Raw genomic sequence first — 17,294 nt, forward strand, 5'->3', positions numbered from 1 at the left:
TGAGTGAATGAGTTGGAGAATCACTGTTCTTGGGGTTTAGGTTTGTTGGTCCTATTTCCCTGGAGACCATGCTTCCTACTTCTAGAATTACCCTGGACCTTACAGTTGCTTCATACATTTTTGTTGAATGATGAATGGGTGGGTGGATAGAGATCTTCCACAGCATTTAGCCCTTGGTGGTGGTGGTGAGGGCCATGCAAGAGGGGGTTAGTATCTATTTGGTAACTGGTTGAAACTTGGAGGCTGAGGTGGGCAAGGCATAACTGGACCTGAACTTACCAAGGCTGTTCAGGGGTCGATCGCTGTCAGGATCCTGTAATTGAAGGAAAAACAGTCAGTGCGTTGAGTGAGGGAACCTCTCAGGCTGGGGCTAAGGGCCCAGGGGAGGCTCTTGGTTCTTATTTGCATTCCCTTCTCTCTGCTGAATCTAAGTTGGGGGGCTCAGTGATATCTCACTGAATACACAATTCAGGTATGCGTCTATATTACTTGGTACAACTAGCTTACTGATTGTAGCAGTTAGTTAGCAGTTGTGGAAATGGCAGGTTGCTGGGTTGTTGTATTGCTGAGTTTCTTAGGATGATTCTGCTCTGCCATCTGTTTGGGTCAACCATTTGTCTACATTGATAGGATGTAGTTCTGTAAAAACTTGGACACTTCACAAAGGGGGATACTTTAGTGGCCAATCAGTGCCAAAAGATGCTCATTATCATTTTTTTTTTTAAGATTTTATTTATTTATTCGACAGAGATAGAAACAGCCAGTGAGAGAGGGAACACAAGCAGGGGGAGTGGGAGAGGAAGAAGCAGGCTCATAGCGGAAGAGCCTGATGTGGGGCTCGATCCCATAACGCCAGGATCACGCCCTGAGCCGAAGGCAGGCGCTTAACCGCTGTGCCACCCAGGCGCCCCTCATTATCATTTTTTTTTTTTAAAGATTTTATTTATTTATTTGACAGAGAGAGAGACAGCCAGCGAGAGAGGGAACACAAGCAGGGGGAGTGGGAGAGGAAGAAGCAGGCTCCCAGCGGAGGAGCCTGATGTGGGGCTCGATCCCAGGACCCCGGGATCACGCCCTGAGCCGAAGGCAGATGCTTAACGACTGAGCCACCCAGGCGCCCCTCATTATCATTTCTTATTAGGCAAATGCAAGTTCACATGCAATGAGCTATCTCTGCATAGAAACCAGAATGGCTAAAATTAAAAAGGCTGACAGTACTAAGTGTTGATGAGGATGTGGAATATTGGAGCTCTTACACACTGTTGTTGCGAGTATAAATTAGTACAGATACTTTGGGAAATGGCTTGGCTGGATCTGCTAAATCTAACTATAGGATTCTATGACTCAGGAATTAGCCGGGAGAAATGAGTGCGTGTGTCTAGCGAAGTATCTGTACATGAATGTTTGTAGTAACTGCATTCATAATAGCTAAAAATTGGAAAAACCCAAATGTCCGTTACTGATGGAATAGATAAATAAATTGTGGTATATTCATATGATGGAATATATTTCAGCAACAGACAAGCATAACCTAGTGCTAAGGGCAATGACCTACGGATGAATCTCATAGACATAATAATGAAGGAGAGAAACTAGACACAAAAAAGTATACTCTGTATAATTTCATATATATTTAGATTTTAAAAGGTAAAATTAATCTATGGTGATACAAGTCAGAATGGTGATTACCACTGGCTGGGGAAGTGGGACAGTAATTAGAAGGAGCACAATGGAAACTTCTGGAATGTTGGAAAACTTAAATAGATTTTGATCTAAGTCTTGGTTACATTGGGGGTACATATGTTTAATATTCACTGGGGGGTACACTTTCGATTCGAGTACTTTACTGAATGTATGTTGTTCTTAACAGAGCAAACAAAGACAAAACACTACCAGAGCACTGTGGTACTTCTGCAAGTGTACTTTTAGGTCACCGTGGACACACATACACAAACACAAGCCTCTGTTCTTCCAGTCACACCACTGCATGTGTGCACTTAGCACACTCACAGCCACATAGGGTCATACACAGGAGCCGTGCACACAAGGCTCACAGATGAAGTCCATACACCCCTTTTCCTTCAAAGCAAAGGGTAAGGGGAGGGGACTGCCGGGGCTCATGCCTCTCTCTCATGCCTCCCAGAAAGCTCTCTTCTCTATGCGCCCTTTTCAGCTGGTACAGGAGCTGGAGTCCTGGGGCTGGGTGAGCGGCAGGCCTGACTGGGGTCTGGGTCTCCATCCCGGGGCTTGTCTGCCTGTGGTGCTGAGGTCACGGCGGTTCCACTAGTAGGTGGAGGGGCTGCAGGGCTCTGAACATTTCCATCTGGGAATTTTTCGAGTCCCATTTGGGGGTCACAGGACTTCTAACCCCTGGGTGGGTGTCCCAGATTAGGTCTGGTTGGTGGCGGGAGTGGGGTGGGGGGCATCTCTGGGTATTTGCTTCCATGGCTGAGTGTGGCAGAGAAGTCATTGGGAGAAGGAGCTCCTTCCTTTTCTCCCAAACTCTCTCATCTGCTGGAGGGACGCGCCTGGCGTTGCCTTTAGGTGGCACGAGGCCTTGGGCGGCTGGGGGATGTAGCAGAGACAGCAGGCTCTGGAGTCTGCGGGGGCTGAGTTGGAATATAGGTTCTGCGTCTTATTAATTGCAAGTTTTGGTTGTGAGATAGTTAACCTCTCTGAGCTTCATGTTCCCCCTCTGTAAAGTGGGGGAGATGGCACCTCCTTCAAAGTGCTGCTGTGAGGTTTAAGTGAGCTATGTAGTGGGAGGGCCTGACTCACACAGGCGAGTTCCCTTCCCTCCCGGGCCCCCCAGCATTTGCTGCAGAACTTTCCCACCGGGCAGTCACCCTTGTTTCTTATGGCCTTTGTGCCCTCAGAGGTTTCCACAGGGCTTGTACCCAGGAAAGACCAGATAGATGCTGTTAAATGGAACTGGACTCTGGGCTCTGCCCTGTGGATCATCCTTAGCCACCTGCCCTCTGCCATCTCCAGGGCCTGGAAGGGGGGACTGTTTCCAGGGTAAAGATGAGAACAAGTCCTACAACACTGCGTTGCTGTGGCTGTCGAGTTGGGTAATAAGAGTATCAACAGTACTTAATCTATATACAGTCATCGTGGAAGAGTTTGCAAAATTCTTTTGTCTGACTCAGTCAGGTTCATGGCTGAAAAGGATCCCAATTGTCTGATAACCAGTCTGGTTAGCATTAAGTAATTAAGTATTCAATGAGCTATTTGATAAGGCCCTGCTCTAGGAGCTGTGGATTCAAAGACAAATAGGAACTAAGTACTGTAGGATGGCAGAGTTGCCCAGACAGGCCAGGCCAGGCTCTGCCCTCACCTCTGGCGGGTGGGGAGTTGGGGGAAGGAGGGGAGGACAGGTGTGAACAGATAAAGCCAGAGCGATGAGTGTCATGAAGAGCGAAGTGGGTGATGGGAGCTGGTGCCTGGTGGCTACTTAGAGCCAGAGGCCTAGGGAAGGGGCCAGGGTGGTTAGGGACAGCCCCTGGGCTGAGATCTGAATGCCGGGGGGAAGGAGCAGGTTTGGTGTTGGAGGGACAGAACAAAGATCAGCAAGGACAAGAGGAAGGAGAAGGAGGCTGGTGGTGGGGAAAGATACCCGTGCTTGGAAGGTCAAAGCAGCAGGCCTCACCAGCGGATTGGGTGCTCTTGGGTCTTCAGGGAGCGGGTAGGAGGGAACTTGCTGACATGTGCAGGCTGCAGGAGGGGCAGGTTGGAGGGGTGTCAGGAACATCCACTGAGTGGCCCTTCCCCGTCAATTCATTCTTTCTCACTGAGTCTGCCTGTTCTCACATGCCTGCATTAGTTGAGGTAAGTAGGGCAAGTCTCCTGTTTATTATTAATTCAACAAATATTGACTGTATGCCTTTGATGGGCCCAGCATTGTGCTGGAGGCCGAGACACAGAGGGAACAAAGGAGGCTTACAGCCTGCACTTTCTTGATTCCTCATCTGTGAACAGAAGTGACCTCAGTACCCCTTTAGCTGATGTTTTCGATTGCGATCCACAGAATAGTGCTTATACAGAAAACATCCCACACCTTTTTGAAAACAGAGAAAATAAACTAATTTAAAACTACAAGCTAGAATGACAGACTGTGACTAATCGGTAATTAGGGTGTCCCTGGTGTCTCCTACAATGCCTGGCATAGAGTGGGTATTTATTTTTAAAAAGATTTTATTTATTTGAGAGAGAGAGAGTGAGCATGAGCATGAGTAGGGGGGAGGGTCAAAGGGACAGGGAGAAGCAGACTCCCCGCCGAGCAGGGAGCCTGACGCGGGACTCCATCCTGGGACCCGATCCCAGGACCCTGAGATCATGACCTGAGCCAAAGGCAGACGCTTAACCGACTGAGCTGCCCAGGCCCCCCTAGAGTAGGTATTTAATATTTGTTGAGTGAAAGAATTAAGGAAAATATCTTGTTTTCAGGGCTCAGTCCCAGGCCAGCCTTGAAGAAGCTGACTCTGGTACATTCACATGTTGGAATATTATGCTGTAGTCAAAACAAATGAACTACGGCACCACACCATCACCTGGATGGCTTTAATAATTTAACATTAAAGGAAAAAAGTAAATCCCCCAAAGATTACATGTAACACAGAATCTTCATAAGGAAGGAAGGAAATGATAAACGTAGGATTTGGGGTGAGGCTTACTTTCTAGGGGGCTTCTAGCACATTTCCTGGCCTGGCAGAGATGTAGAATCAGTATTTGTTGAATGACTAAACCTAAGACTTTCCCGGCTGCCTCGGCAGGGGGAGGGAATGCAGGAGTGAGGGCAGGGGGTCTCCTGGTTAGATGCAGCGTTTGTTTCGGGTGGTGAATTACGGAGGCTTACTACATTGTTAAAAGCATCTAGCTAGCTGGAGAGTTACAAGGGGGCCCTACATGGGCCAACAGTGGAAAATGTCATGGATCCAGGATGACGATTCATCCAGTGATGCGCACCTGAGGTTCAAAGAGAAAATACAAAAGCAGTCTCCCAGCTGCGCTGAGGGGTCCAAGGAGTCAAGCTTCTATCCTCCCATCCTCCCATGCTCTACTCTGACTCATGCTGCCTGAGTTCTTCTGTCAAGTGGCCTGCCCCTTGACTTTCTTGAAGCCTCTCTGACAAACATCTCCAACACAGTGAGATCAGAGTTGCTGGGTTGCCAAACTTCTGGGAAGGGGAGCTGCGGAAGGTCATAAGCATCCAGGATAATGGGCAGGGATGTGGGCACATTGAGGGTTATGAGCGGTAACTGGAGAATATCAATGTCAGTTACCTTCCCGAGCAGGGTGGAGACGGAAATTCATAGCAGCCGTGTTGCCTTTCAGCCCAGAATCCACCCTGAGTTGCAGGGGGGGGGGGGTGGTGGTGGGGGAGATGGGGCTGAGACATGAGGTAAGAATCTTACCAGGTAAGATTCAGGAACCTGGCCAACCCCCATCACTGGGTGAGTCCATGCCGTGATCACAGGATGCAAAGCTGAAAAGGTCTCTGGGGACCATTCCAGGCAACTCCCTGGTTTCCTACACTAGGAAAAGGTCTAACCCTGGAGTTGGTGGAATGAAGGTGCTTGAGAGGCCACAAAACACCAACTGTGCTGCCTTCTGCTTTGCTGGAGGTCTCTCAGTTTATCCCTAGCTTGAACTTAGCCCCTGGCCACAGCTGCCACAGCCCAGGCTCAGCCCAGGCCCAGCAAAGGCAGCAGCCTTTCCTGTGTTGTTGGGTTGCTGGCTGGGGCAGGTCCACTGTGGGGCCCTGACTCATGGGCCCAGCCCAACCAGTGTCTGACCCAGGGGTTCATCTGGGAAGGAAGCTCCTGGATTACAATGGGAGGGCAGAAATGCCTGGGTCCCCAGAGCCCAAAAGGGCCCAGCTGGAGGAGGTGGGGGTGGGGTGGGGAAGAGGAAGTTAGAAGGCTGAAAATCACCTACTGATCGCCTGACTCAGAGAATCCTCTTTCCCTGCTTTTCAGTGGGTCGCTGGTCACAGAAAGACATTAATCCAAGACCCATATGTAGAGGCAGAACAATTAACTCCTGCATTGGGGATTAGCACAGAGTTTACAATATCTTACATAAATGTTGTCCCATTTAATCTTCAGAATCACCCTGAGAAATTATCCCCATTTTCTGGAAGAGAAGACCAAGCCTCCTGTAGATTAAATGGCCTCAGAGCAAGTCAGGAACAGATCCAGCTCTTGGGGGCCAGGGTTTTGGACTCCCTGGACTATTGTTTTCATCTCCTCCTGCCCCCTCCCCATTGATATGCAGCAATTACACCCCATCTCCCCACCCCCTCCCCATTGATATGCAGAGATTACCCCCAGCATCTCCCCAGCCCTCCCCAGCTCCCCAGGCAAACCCATCTCTGCTTGGTTCCTGGCTCTGCCAATTCTTCCATCAGCAAGGGTAAGTACTTGGGCCTCCCAGAGTCTGTCTGGGAAAGGGCCTACGGCAGGGCTGGGCCTAGCTGGGGCTTCGTTGTTATTAGCATCCCTTCTTCCTCCCTCTTCCATTAGATGTGCACGTTTCTCATCTCTTCCTCCTCCTTCCTTTATTTACCCTCAGGCCCTGGTGTTTCAGATTTTGGAGAATCCTGGCTGGATTTAGAGCAGCTTTAACCTTCTAGCTCAGAGGTGATGAACCCAGGCACCAGGCAGCTCTTATTTTTAAATGAGGATGAGGATTAAGTGTGCTGCAGAGAAGACACAAAGAACCAGGCTGGGGAGTGTAAGTTCTCATATTGCCTTGCCTTTTGACTTGCTGGGTGCTTTCGGGCACACGCTTCAACCTCTCTGAACTTCAAGCTTCCTAGGGTAATTGGAAACTCTCAGAGATGGTAGAGCAGATAAGAGGGTTAATAACCACACACTGAAACAGGCAGGTGCTCCACCAGGCTAGTAATGAGGTGAAGAAGAGGTGGCAGCTCACAGAGGCCAACGGAACAGAAAGCCTGGCCAGCTCTTCTGTCTGCTTTCCTTGCCAAGGAGCCTGCCCCTGGGCCTTATTTTTCTCTTCCTCTCTGCATTGCTGACTCTGAGCGTCCTTGTTCTGGAAAGGAGTCAGTAGGGGCAGAGCTCGGATGATTGGGGTGCAGAGCAAGGGAGAAAAGCGGGGGCTCGCAGTAAGGGGACTTTCTGGCTCTGCTCTGCTGTGTGGCAGTTTCAGGCCCCTTTGGGGTCTTCCCATGGTCCCTCAGGGAAAACCTAGACGCAGAGATGCTACCGTTGCTAGGTGATGGGACAAACAGGTCCTTTGTGGCTCTGGCAGGTGGCAGCTAGGTTGCGTAGGCCAGGGACACGGCAGGGGGGAAGCCCAGGGGAGTGGGTGGGGGAAGTTCTCTGTTGAGCCAGGAGACCCAGAGGCTGCTCCTAGTGGGTGCTCAGAGCAGAGCTTGGCCACTGGCTGGCTCAGGCTCTCAGGGGCTGCTCTGAGGGTGCTTCCCACTGCTCTCTGACCCTGAACCTGCATTCCACTCTCCCGACCCAATAGCAGGTGGCTGTGCGCTCTTCACCTGCAGCGGGGATAGGGTGGTTTGATGCGTTTACCAGGCTGGGGCAAGTACCCTCTGTCTTGGGTGCTTCAGCCATGACAGGTAAGGTGAGGAGAGGTGCATGAGGGCTGGGTGGTTGTGAGTCAGCAGAGCAGAGGGTATGAGTTTCCCCGAGATGGGCCTGGCTGTGATGCGGCAGCCCTGAGTGCATGGAAAGTTCTCGGAGATGGCAAATCATGCTGGCCCTCAAGGATGCTCTGAATGATTAGCCTGTCTCCGGACAGGTCCCCCTGCCCGGGCCATGCACAGGTGGGGGCCCCAGCTCTCACATGCTGGGGCCTCAGCGAATGCAAGTGTTCGCCCTTGCTCTGCTTTGTGCGAGGCATCCGTACGGCAGCACGTTTTCCTTCAGGACTGACCTCAGCCTCGGCTGCTACATTAGAAACCACTGGGCCTCGTTCTGAGCCACATAGGTGCTGACCTGTTGGCAATTTGAGCTGAGCACCTAGACCCCCGTCACAGGACACAATGGCTCCAGGGCGGGGCCTGGGGCAGCAGGGAGGTGTCAGGTGTCTTGCCATTGTCCCGCTGCCAGCCTGGTGTTCAGCTGCCCTCCGGTGAGGATCAGCCTTTGTGTCCAGGCATAGCTCTCCACTCCAGGTAGGGCCACTGGAGAGGGCACAGGTGTAACTCTGCCTATTTCACAAATGGGGAAAATGAGGCACAGAGTTGCCATGCTCTCTCCCCCCAGGTCACATGGCAAGACAATGTGAAGGGCAGGAGTGCGGTTTTAGTACATGGCCGTTGGGTTGAGTTAAACTTGCCTCCAGGTGACACTTCTGTTAACTGTAACTCCTACAGATCCCTCAGACGTCCTTCTTTTGGTGCCTGGGGGAAACAGCCCATTCTCTACAACCTGAGTTCTCCACAATTCTACTTCACTCAACTTTCTCTCTGCCCTAGGGTGGTGGGTCGATGCAGCCCCCTCCCTCCCAGGAGGGTCTGTTGGAAGGGAAGGTGCTCCCACCTTTGCACAGCTGAGGGTGCAAAGGGGCTGAAGGGGATACGAGAGAGCCATCGGGAGTCAGGCCACTTGGACCGAGGGCGACCCATAAGGGTTTGCCTGACAGGGACTCTCGCAGGTTTAGGAGGAGCTGATGGATCTTAAAGCGTGGGGAGGCAGGTGTTCTCTAAACACTGCGATTTACCTGCACTAAAGAGCTGCCACCCAAGGCATGGTCCGATGTTTATAAAAGAATCCCACAGAGTGTCCTGCCTTCAAAAAATCATGCTCTCTTTTGTTTGGTCTGAATTGTCCTTTAAACTTTGAGGAGGGAGGTGGTGCAGAGAGAAGAGGGGCTCTGGTGTTCTCAAGTCGAACTCTATAATTTACCTGCTGAGCAGCCTTGGGCAAATCAACTTAACATCCCTGGGACCCAGTTTCTGCCTTTGGCAGTGGGTGTGATAAGTCCATGATAAAACCAGAGTGAGAAGGGTTCGGGGAGGGGCTCCAGCTGCCAGGCCACAGGAACCCTGTCTGGTCCTCTCCTGATTTTACAGATTTGTCCCCCTTGGTTGGTCTTCGAGGTTCGAGGGGTCTCAGCTGCTCTGGTCAGATACGGGTTGCCCCTGTCCCTCCCTCTTCCTTCTGAGCTCTGTGGCAGGAGCTCTGGCCTGACTCCAGCTCTGCCCCTTATGAGCCACGTGTTTCTAGGCAAGTGACTTAGTTTCATCATCTGTAAAATGGGTAGAGTGTGATCTACCTCTTGGGGTCATGGGTGCTCTTGAACTAGATGACGCACTTGGTGCCCCTGACTCGGTGCTTGGCATGGAGAGGAGTTGAGTACTCGAACATTCGTGCCTTCAGCTCCAGTTACCCTGGAGGCTTGGGGAGCAGAGCTCTACACAGCGTTAAAGGAGGGTGTGTGTGGCAGTGCTGTTCAAGGGCAGGACTGAGGATTCTCACTTGTTCCCGACGCTCCCGGGGAAGCAGCCTCTGGGGCGCTGGCTTGGCTGCAGCAGTGATGAGCCACCATCTCCAGGCAAGTGTCCACAGTGACTCCCGGGTCTCTCCTGTGAACTCGGAACTCAGGATCCCGTAAGGAGTGCTACCGCCGTGTCCGGTGGTCCCCTGCAGCTAGCGCTGGCCTGGTACATCACTGAAGCTCCCTTTACCACTTTTCCTGCCCACTCAGTAACTCCGTGAGGCTGTGCAGGGTCTTCCTCTCCAGGTTGGCTAGGGACGGCTGTGGACGGAGCACAGGCCTTAGGCCAGGTGTTCAACCACTGGGAGCCTCAGTTTCCTCTGTGTATGTGTGTGTGTGTGTGTGTGTGTGTGTGTGTGTGTGAGAGAGAGAGAGAGAGAGAGAGAGATTGATTCTAAGTCTTCTTAATGAGACCAGAATATGCATAGCCTCTAGCACATTGCCTGGTATACAGTAAGAATGCACTAAATGCCAATAATAAAAACGACAACAATAACAATAATAATAGGACTGTTTTATCCATTTGGCGAAGCCCTGTTCTGGGGGCTGGTTATATAGCAGTAAATGACAAGGCAAAGTCCTTGTGCCCATGAAGCATATACGCTACTATTTCTTAGTAGTGATTAATAGCTATGACTATAGAACCTAGCAAGTGCTTGGCATAGCACATACTCAAAAATCCTTTGTTATCCGTGGAAGGAGTCTGGCAGAGGGCCTCCCACGTGTGTACCTGGTACTGCACAAGTGGCCATTGCTGCGATTCCCTGGGGGCCAGGGGCCTGCCATCAGGAGGGAATTGGGCCCTGGAGCTCATGGGGCAGAAAGGGGCCAGGGCAGTTAGGGGTTCTGAGATGATGTCACAACTTCTGTGAACTCTCTATGAACAAAGGGAGGAGGCTGCAGGGCAGAGAAGCAAAGACCTTCGGTAGCACAAACGTGGTCCTTTAAAATGGGTAGGGACATCTCAAGGAAGTGGCAAAGGGGATGCTTAGGATTAATGGGGACATTACAGAAAGACCTCTCGCTCTCAGTGAAGGGAAGGTCATCTAAGCAACAGAAAGTGTGTGAGTAGAAGCTGGATGGTGTAGATTTCCACAGTAGACCAGGGCAAGGCCAGAGAAGGGCTCTCTGGCATCCCAGGGGACTTGGTGGAGACCCCTGAGGTTGCTGCAAGAGGAGGGAGGCAGGGCAGGAGTGGGTGGGGGTCCCAGGCTGTTTTCCACGTGGGGATTCTATGTTAGATTGGGCTCTGAGGCTAAAACAGATCTGGTGAAAACACCAACCTCTACTTAGAGAAGACCTCTAACTCCTTTCCTGAGGGGCTACCCCCCCACCCCCCCGCGACCCGTGGAGGAGACTAGTCCTAGGCCTGATTTAGTTATCATTTCCTCTCTCTAAATCAGTTTTTTTTTAAAGATTTTTTTAATTTATTTATTCGGCAGAGATAGAGACAGCCAGCGAGAGAGGGAACACAAGCAGGGGGAGTGGGAGAGGAAGAAGCAGGCTCATAGCGGAGGAGCCTGACGTGGGGCTCGATCCCATAACGCCGGGATCACGCCCTGAGCTGAAGGCAGACGCTTAACCGCTGTGTCACCCAGGCACCCCTCTAAATCAGTTTTCTATCCTTGATGATCTCATGGCAACTTGGGTTGTTTTCCCTAAGCAGCACTGAGTATGAAACTTCCTCTCAATCTTCTTGAGAAAAATCTAAGTTAATTCTGCCCACTGGTTTCCCTTGTCTGTGTGTTCACTTCCTCCTCGTGACCTTTGGTAGGGTGGTGAGGGCTGAAGTCTCCTGGCAGAAAGGACATCATCTTTCCACCGCTTGGCTGTGTCAGCCGATACAGTCTTCACTCAACGCACACTTTATATTATAAAGTAGATCAGCTTCTAGGTAGGGAGGTGGTTCTGCAGTTACCTAGTGCAAGTTCAAGTTCAAGGTCTAGTCTCCAGTTCAGGTCTGTGGGCTCACATCTTGGAGGAGGAGGAGGAGGGCAAAATGGAAAATCTGGGCACTTGATATTGAAGTCCCAGAGATTAGAGATCCTGCTCTGACTCTTTTTGATCGAGTGACCCTTTCAAGTCCTCAAGCTCTTGAGCCTTGGGATTTCCCAATCTGTAGAATGAGGATCACGGCGTCTCCAAGGGTTGGTGCAAGATTCAAGGAGATTCTGGATGTGGATGTGCTTCTCAAGCTGCAAAATGCTGCACTTGTGCATTCAGGTAGGGACGAGATGTTGCTGTTGTCATTCTCTTTAGACGGCCGGGGAGCCCTACCCACCAAGACAGGTGCTCCCGACAGCCTGGCTGTGCCTCCTCCCTGGCGATCAGAGATGTGATTATGAACGAAGGCCCCAGTGTTAGGGTGGGAATGGGATGAAGGCAAGGAGGGGTGACCTCAGCTGCATTACCGTCTTCGTGTGGACATCCGTGGGCGAACAAGTGGCCTGCTCTGCCCCGGGGTGGGGGAAGTACTTTACCCTGACTCTGTTCCATCTGTGGAGTATACGGAACTGAGAGCTTTGATTATGCATATCCTTCTCTGAATCTTCAGGCGTCTTGCCAATGCCTAGCATGTAGTTTATGCTTAAGGAACACATGCTGAGTGAATGAGCAAATGCATATTATAAAGGAAGAAATCCGGGACCACAGTAAATGCCTGAAGTGATAGTGGGCTCGGCCAGACCCATGTGCAGGCCATGTCGTGATGGGACACTGCCGCCCTGGATGGCTGCCACCTCAGTCTCTTGCCCTCTCCCTCCAGCGTTCCATTCACCTGCTACCCTGTGAGAGTTTCAGGTTGCATGAAGATTAGGCGGGGGAACTGGAAGCTGCTTTGGGAGGGAGTGGGATGGGAGGGGTGTTGCGGTTTTGAGCCTTGTTTACAAATTTCTGTGCTGCGATTGTGATAGAGCTGCAGGCTGGGAGGTGGTGTGAAGCACGTCGCAAAGAGATTGCGACATTGGTTCTCCTCAGACTCTCTCTCCCTCTCCCTCTCCTCTCCCTCTCCAGTCCCTGGGGTTTCCAGGCAGGCTCGGGCCTGTCCCTTCCTCACCCCAGCCCCAACTGGGATGGAGACACCTTGGTAACACCTCTGATAGAATCTGGCATCTCTTCCAGTTGGACTTGGCTGACTTTGTTATCAGTGTCAGATAAATCGGCTGGTTATGGGAATTCAGTCTTTCGTCATTTTTGGTCATTCACCCACGAACATGTATCCTCTGCCTGCTGTTCAGGCCCTGTGCTAGGTTTGGGGCCAACAGGCGGAAGAGACCCGGCCCTCAAGAAGCTCAGCGTCTGGCGGCAGCAGGTTTAAACAGAACTGTGGCAGACGAACACATTTTAGGTTGTGAGGGGATTCGCTGTCTTGGGGAACTGCTGTGTGGGATGAGGGGTTTTACTGAGTAGGTGTTTTCATCCGAGTAAGAAGAAAGGCTGGGGGGAAGCTGCCAGGAACTCTGAAATGCAGATTCTCGGGCCTGGGAGCATCTGTCTCCTCCATTCCCAGGTTGGAAAGTTTGTTCAGAGTTTCTGAGTCCTATTTTTCATTTCTTTCCCTATCTTCCCCCTTACTCCATGCCTTCCCTTCCTGCTCCCTTTGGAATCACTCCTCCGATCCTCTTAGGCTGTGTCAAAGGACCAGGCTGGGGAGTGTAGGGTGGTTGCTGCCGTGACTGCTGGCCTTCTCAGCCGTGCACAAGGAAGACTGGAGGGAGAGAGGCCAGGGGCATGGAGGAGACCTGAGTTCTAGATGCTTCTCTCTGTCAGGAGCCCCGGGAGGTGCAAGGGGGCCTGGGGGATGTGCTTCCACATTTGCATCTGCTGTTCCTTCTGCCCGGAACGGCCCCTTCTCCCCACCCTTCCAGCTCCTGTGCGGCCCAGGCTCCCCGACCCCTGGTGAGGCCACGTCCCTGCCCAAGCTCTTACAGCTCCTGGTGTGTTTCAACACACCACGTGTATCAGTTGTTAGTTAACCGAGAGTTTCTGTGACTGTCCCTTCCTGCTGTCCACCCCCTCTGGACTCTGAGCTCCATGAGGGCAGGAACCCAGTCTGCTTTCTGTCCCCAGCAAGGCTAGTTCCAGCACAGAGGAGGCCCACTGCCCATTTTGTGGCATGAATGAATGGGGCTGGATGCCTGCCGCCCTGTCTGGTGGGGAAGGGTGGCCTGTACCAACTTCTGGACGTGGCTCGGCAGTGTCAGCCTCCGGCAGCTGCTGGGGCACCTTCCCTGTCCCGGCCCCACTGAGCTCCATGGCTTAGTGGGGACCCTGAACCCAAGCTCATGTCGGGGTCTGCATGACCACCCTGGGGGATCCAGCCTTCAGCTGTGTTCCGCTCTGCCGCCTGTGCCTGTCGCTCCAGCCACAGCGCCCTCCGCCCCCACGCTGTCACTCTTACTGTTCGCATGCCATTCCTTCTGCCTGGAATACCCTTCCTGCCATCTCTGCCCAGAGAGAGCCTGCTCATCCTTCAAGGTCCAGTGCAAATACTGTTTCTTCTGGGACAGCTTCCCGACTGCCCTCGAGAGAATTCCCTGTCTACTCTGCTCCAGGGCTACCTTGTAGTTCCCTTTGGTATTGGACTTGCCACATTCTCTCATGATCCTTTGCTTAAGGAGCTATCCTTCCTCTGCATTTTGGAAAGCTGCAGGGCAGAACATAGGCATTGGACACTTTTGCCCCCCTTTGTGCCATCTGGAGGCTGGCCAATTATAGGGGCTGAGTCAGTGGTTAGGTGGATAGAGCCGCTTTGGGGATCACAGCATCAAGCCCCTAGCCCAGGTAGTGAGGGGACCTGGGGAGCAGACAGGGACCTAGCCTTTCCTTGCCTGTCTTGCCCTCTAGGGTCTTTCCAGAGCCAAGTGGGCTGCCGACTCAGCCTGTCTGTGGTGGGCCCGCCCGTGCTCCCAGACCCCCCACGGCCACAGGCAGTCCTGCTGACCTGCCACGTTCCTGAGCCCCAGTCAAGCCTAGCAAACCCCTTGGGCTGAACCAGCTGGCAAGGAAAGGGGGAGAGGGTAAGGAGCTTCCTCTGGGTAGCTGGCCAGGACTGACCTCAGGTGTTTAACATTCTGCTCTGGTGGCTCATGGTATGTTTGGGGCCTCGTGGGCAGTAAGGAGTCAAGACCAGGATGGCCTGTCCCAGGGTCACAGGCTTCCCTCTGGGGCTCAGCTGCAGCCAAGATAACAAGGGACACATTCCCCTTGGGGACAGAGCTTGGGCTCAGACTTCTGCCCAGGGCCTTCCTCGGCTCCTGCTTTCACTGGGCCCACCCAGTCATGCCCAGTTTTCAAGGGAGAACCACTGCTATGAGGTAGCAACCACACAGGACTGGAGTCTGTCCAGGGTGGGGCTGGCAGGGGTGAGAGGAGGCAGGGAGGGGCAGGGGAAGGGAGGGCCGGGCCTGGGCATGTGTTGTTTCACTGCTCCCCAGGGCTGGGAGCTGTGGTTGTCCCAGCCTCATTAGAGGGAATGACTGGGTTATTAGGCACAGGTGGTTTAATGGCTAGCTCAGGGGCCAGAAGCTCCCTGGGCCTTCCGGGGATCCTGGCCACACTGCTGCCTTGCCTTTGGGGCCTCAGGCCTGGCCCCCCAGCACAGTGTGCCCACGTGCCCTGCCTTGTTCCCTGGCTGGTGAAGCTCCGTGTTGGCCTTGCCCCCCACATGTCATTTCCTGGAATGGATTCCTCTTGAGTCCCATGTCCTTACACTTGGATGGGGCTTCACGTTATTAGCCCATTCAGTCTTTCCGCAAACTGTGTGCGTGCCCAGGGGTGGCATGGATAATGTTTCCATTTTACAGAGGAAGAAAACAAGTCTGAGGAAGAGCAAAGTCTCAAGAATAATATGCTCAGAAAGGAGCCAGCCATTCGACCTTCCGATTCTGTAGTTTGTGCTCTAGTTAACTGCCTTAGAAACTCCCTCCTCCTAGGTCACTCCCTCAGGAGACACCCAGGCCGCCCCAGTGCCACCAGCAAGCAGCCCACGGCCGGGCAGCAGGATGGAGCGTCTCTACATGCAGGCTCGGCTTCTAGGTGCTTCCTTGGATGGGGATGGGGGAAGCTGGTGCTTCAGTCCTGGCAGAATCACAGATGAGAGCAGGCAAGCCCTTCCCCTTCCTGACCCTCAGCTACCCCAGCACTGGGGCTAGAGCTCGGCTAGACTTTTCAGAGAAGCATCATCGGAAGTGCTCGGGCTGGGAGTCAGGAGACTGCCATGTGTGGGACTTCAGCCTGTCCCCTGTGTTCCCCTTGGACAGAAAGCTCCCACTTTCTTTCCCTTCCCTCCCCTTTCATTTTTGTGTTGGTTTTCTGGCAGCTGCAGCATCTTCGCCTGGACTCAGAGAAGGATGATTCCCCGAGTTCCACCTCAGACCCAGATGTTATTGCTTCCCCTCCCTATCCTCAGTTGTCCTCGAAATATGGGATTGATTCTGTTTGTCCCAAGACAGTGAAGAAGCTCTAGGTATTCAGCGGAGGAAGAGAGAGGGCAGGGCCCAGAAAGAGACCAAGTGCGTCTCCACAAACACCTTGGATTGTTTTGAGGCAGCTGTCCATTGTTTGCTTTAAGAAGAAAAGCAGTCCGTTTCCCCAGGGAGATGGCAGAGGGCCGTCATAACAGCCCCTTGCCCTTGGCAAAATAGTGCCTGCCTCCAGCCAACTGACCAGGAGACCTTGGACGAAAGAGCAGGCAGTATTTAGGAGGGGGATAGTCAGAGACGGGGGCCTGGCCTCTGTGTCCCAGCTTCCTTGGCGCTGGTGCAGGGGCTATTGGCCAAAGGGGGGAAAGGAAGGCAGGTGGGTACTGAGACTTTTAAAGGCTGGAATGTGGGGGTGATGCGGTGTGACCTCTTTGTTAACCGGGAAGGGGTTACAAAATTCTCAGGCTAAAGGGCCCTTTATGGGGAGACCTGCCCTCCCCCAGAATTCGGAGTAGAGGACCCCCACACTCACCATGCTGGCTCGGCGATCTTCCAGATTTCTCTACGGGCTGGAGCTGAGGTTGGCGACCCGTCAGGAGGTGGGTCTCCTTGGATCAGGCCTTGGCTGGCTAGCGGGTCAGAGGCCTAAGTGCAGGGCAGGGCTTGGTCCCGCATGTCCGGCATCCCTCTCCCCTTAGCGCCCTGGCCACCTCCACCGCTGTATTCCAGGAGTGATTTGGGGACTGTGGGGCCAGTTGATTAAAACCACAGCACGGGTGAAGTTGCCAAACTGGAATGATTATGTGTCTTGTAACCTGACACCCGTCCTAGGGGCTGGCACACACCTGGAGTCATTCATGGCCCTTTGGCCTCAGAAGAGGGGACACGCCTAAGATGTTGCAAAAGCAGCCTTCCCGCCTGAATGGCTTCTGCCCAGCCAGAGATGTCAGGAGGCTCTCTCTCTCTCCTCACTGCGGGACTTCGCAGTGGTGGCTGCTTCTGATTGGGGCTGTGGAAAGGTGGGGGAGTTCGGGGAGCTCCGTAGAACTAGTTTGTTGCATGTGGGGAGCACAGGATTGGAAAGCTCATGAAACGGTTTCTGCCCTTGAGAAGGTGAGCTACGTGCCCTCCCCCGGCTCCCTGGTGTGGAGCTGGTGGGTGCAGGGCTCACGGTGCACCTGCCAGCATCCCTTCCAAGGGTTTCTTGCCTGTCCTTCCTGGTGATTACAGATTTGAATACCTTGGCCCAAGTGCCCCCTGGCCAGGGAATGTACAAGGTGACACCCTGAAGCCCAGAACCAGAGAGCTGGAAGGAACCTGGGTAACTGTCTTCTCCCATTCCTTCATGTTGTGGGTGAGGAAATGAAATTCCAGAGAGGCAAAGCCACG

The 17,294-nt window shown here is 52.9% G+C and overlaps 1 protein-coding gene across 1 annotated transcript in view; it reads right to left on the reverse strand.

Moving 5' to 3' along the window:
- TMPRSS4 (transmembrane serine protease 4) overlaps positions 1–16,622 on the reverse strand; it is a 36,477-nt gene extending 19,855 nt beyond the window's left edge. Inside the window, exons 1-2 of the mRNA XM_087868406.1 lie at positions 16,438–16,622; positions 280–313 (exon numbers count right to left, since the gene is read on the reverse strand). Of these exons, the coding sequence (XP_087724532.1) occupies positions 280–313; positions 16,438–16,440 (37 nt within the window). The 5' untranslated portion in view covers positions 16,441–16,622. The remainder of the gene's footprint in view (positions 1–279; positions 314–16,437) is intronic.
- Positions 16,623–17,294: the final 672 nt, after the last annotated feature.

Source organism: Ursus americanus, chromosome 16, assembly GCF_024610735.1.
Source record: "Ursus americanus isolate L20-20 chromosome 16, mUrsAme1.1.p, whole genome shotgun sequence".
NCBI lineage: Eukaryota > Metazoa > Chordata > Mammalia > Carnivora > Ursidae > Ursus > Ursus americanus.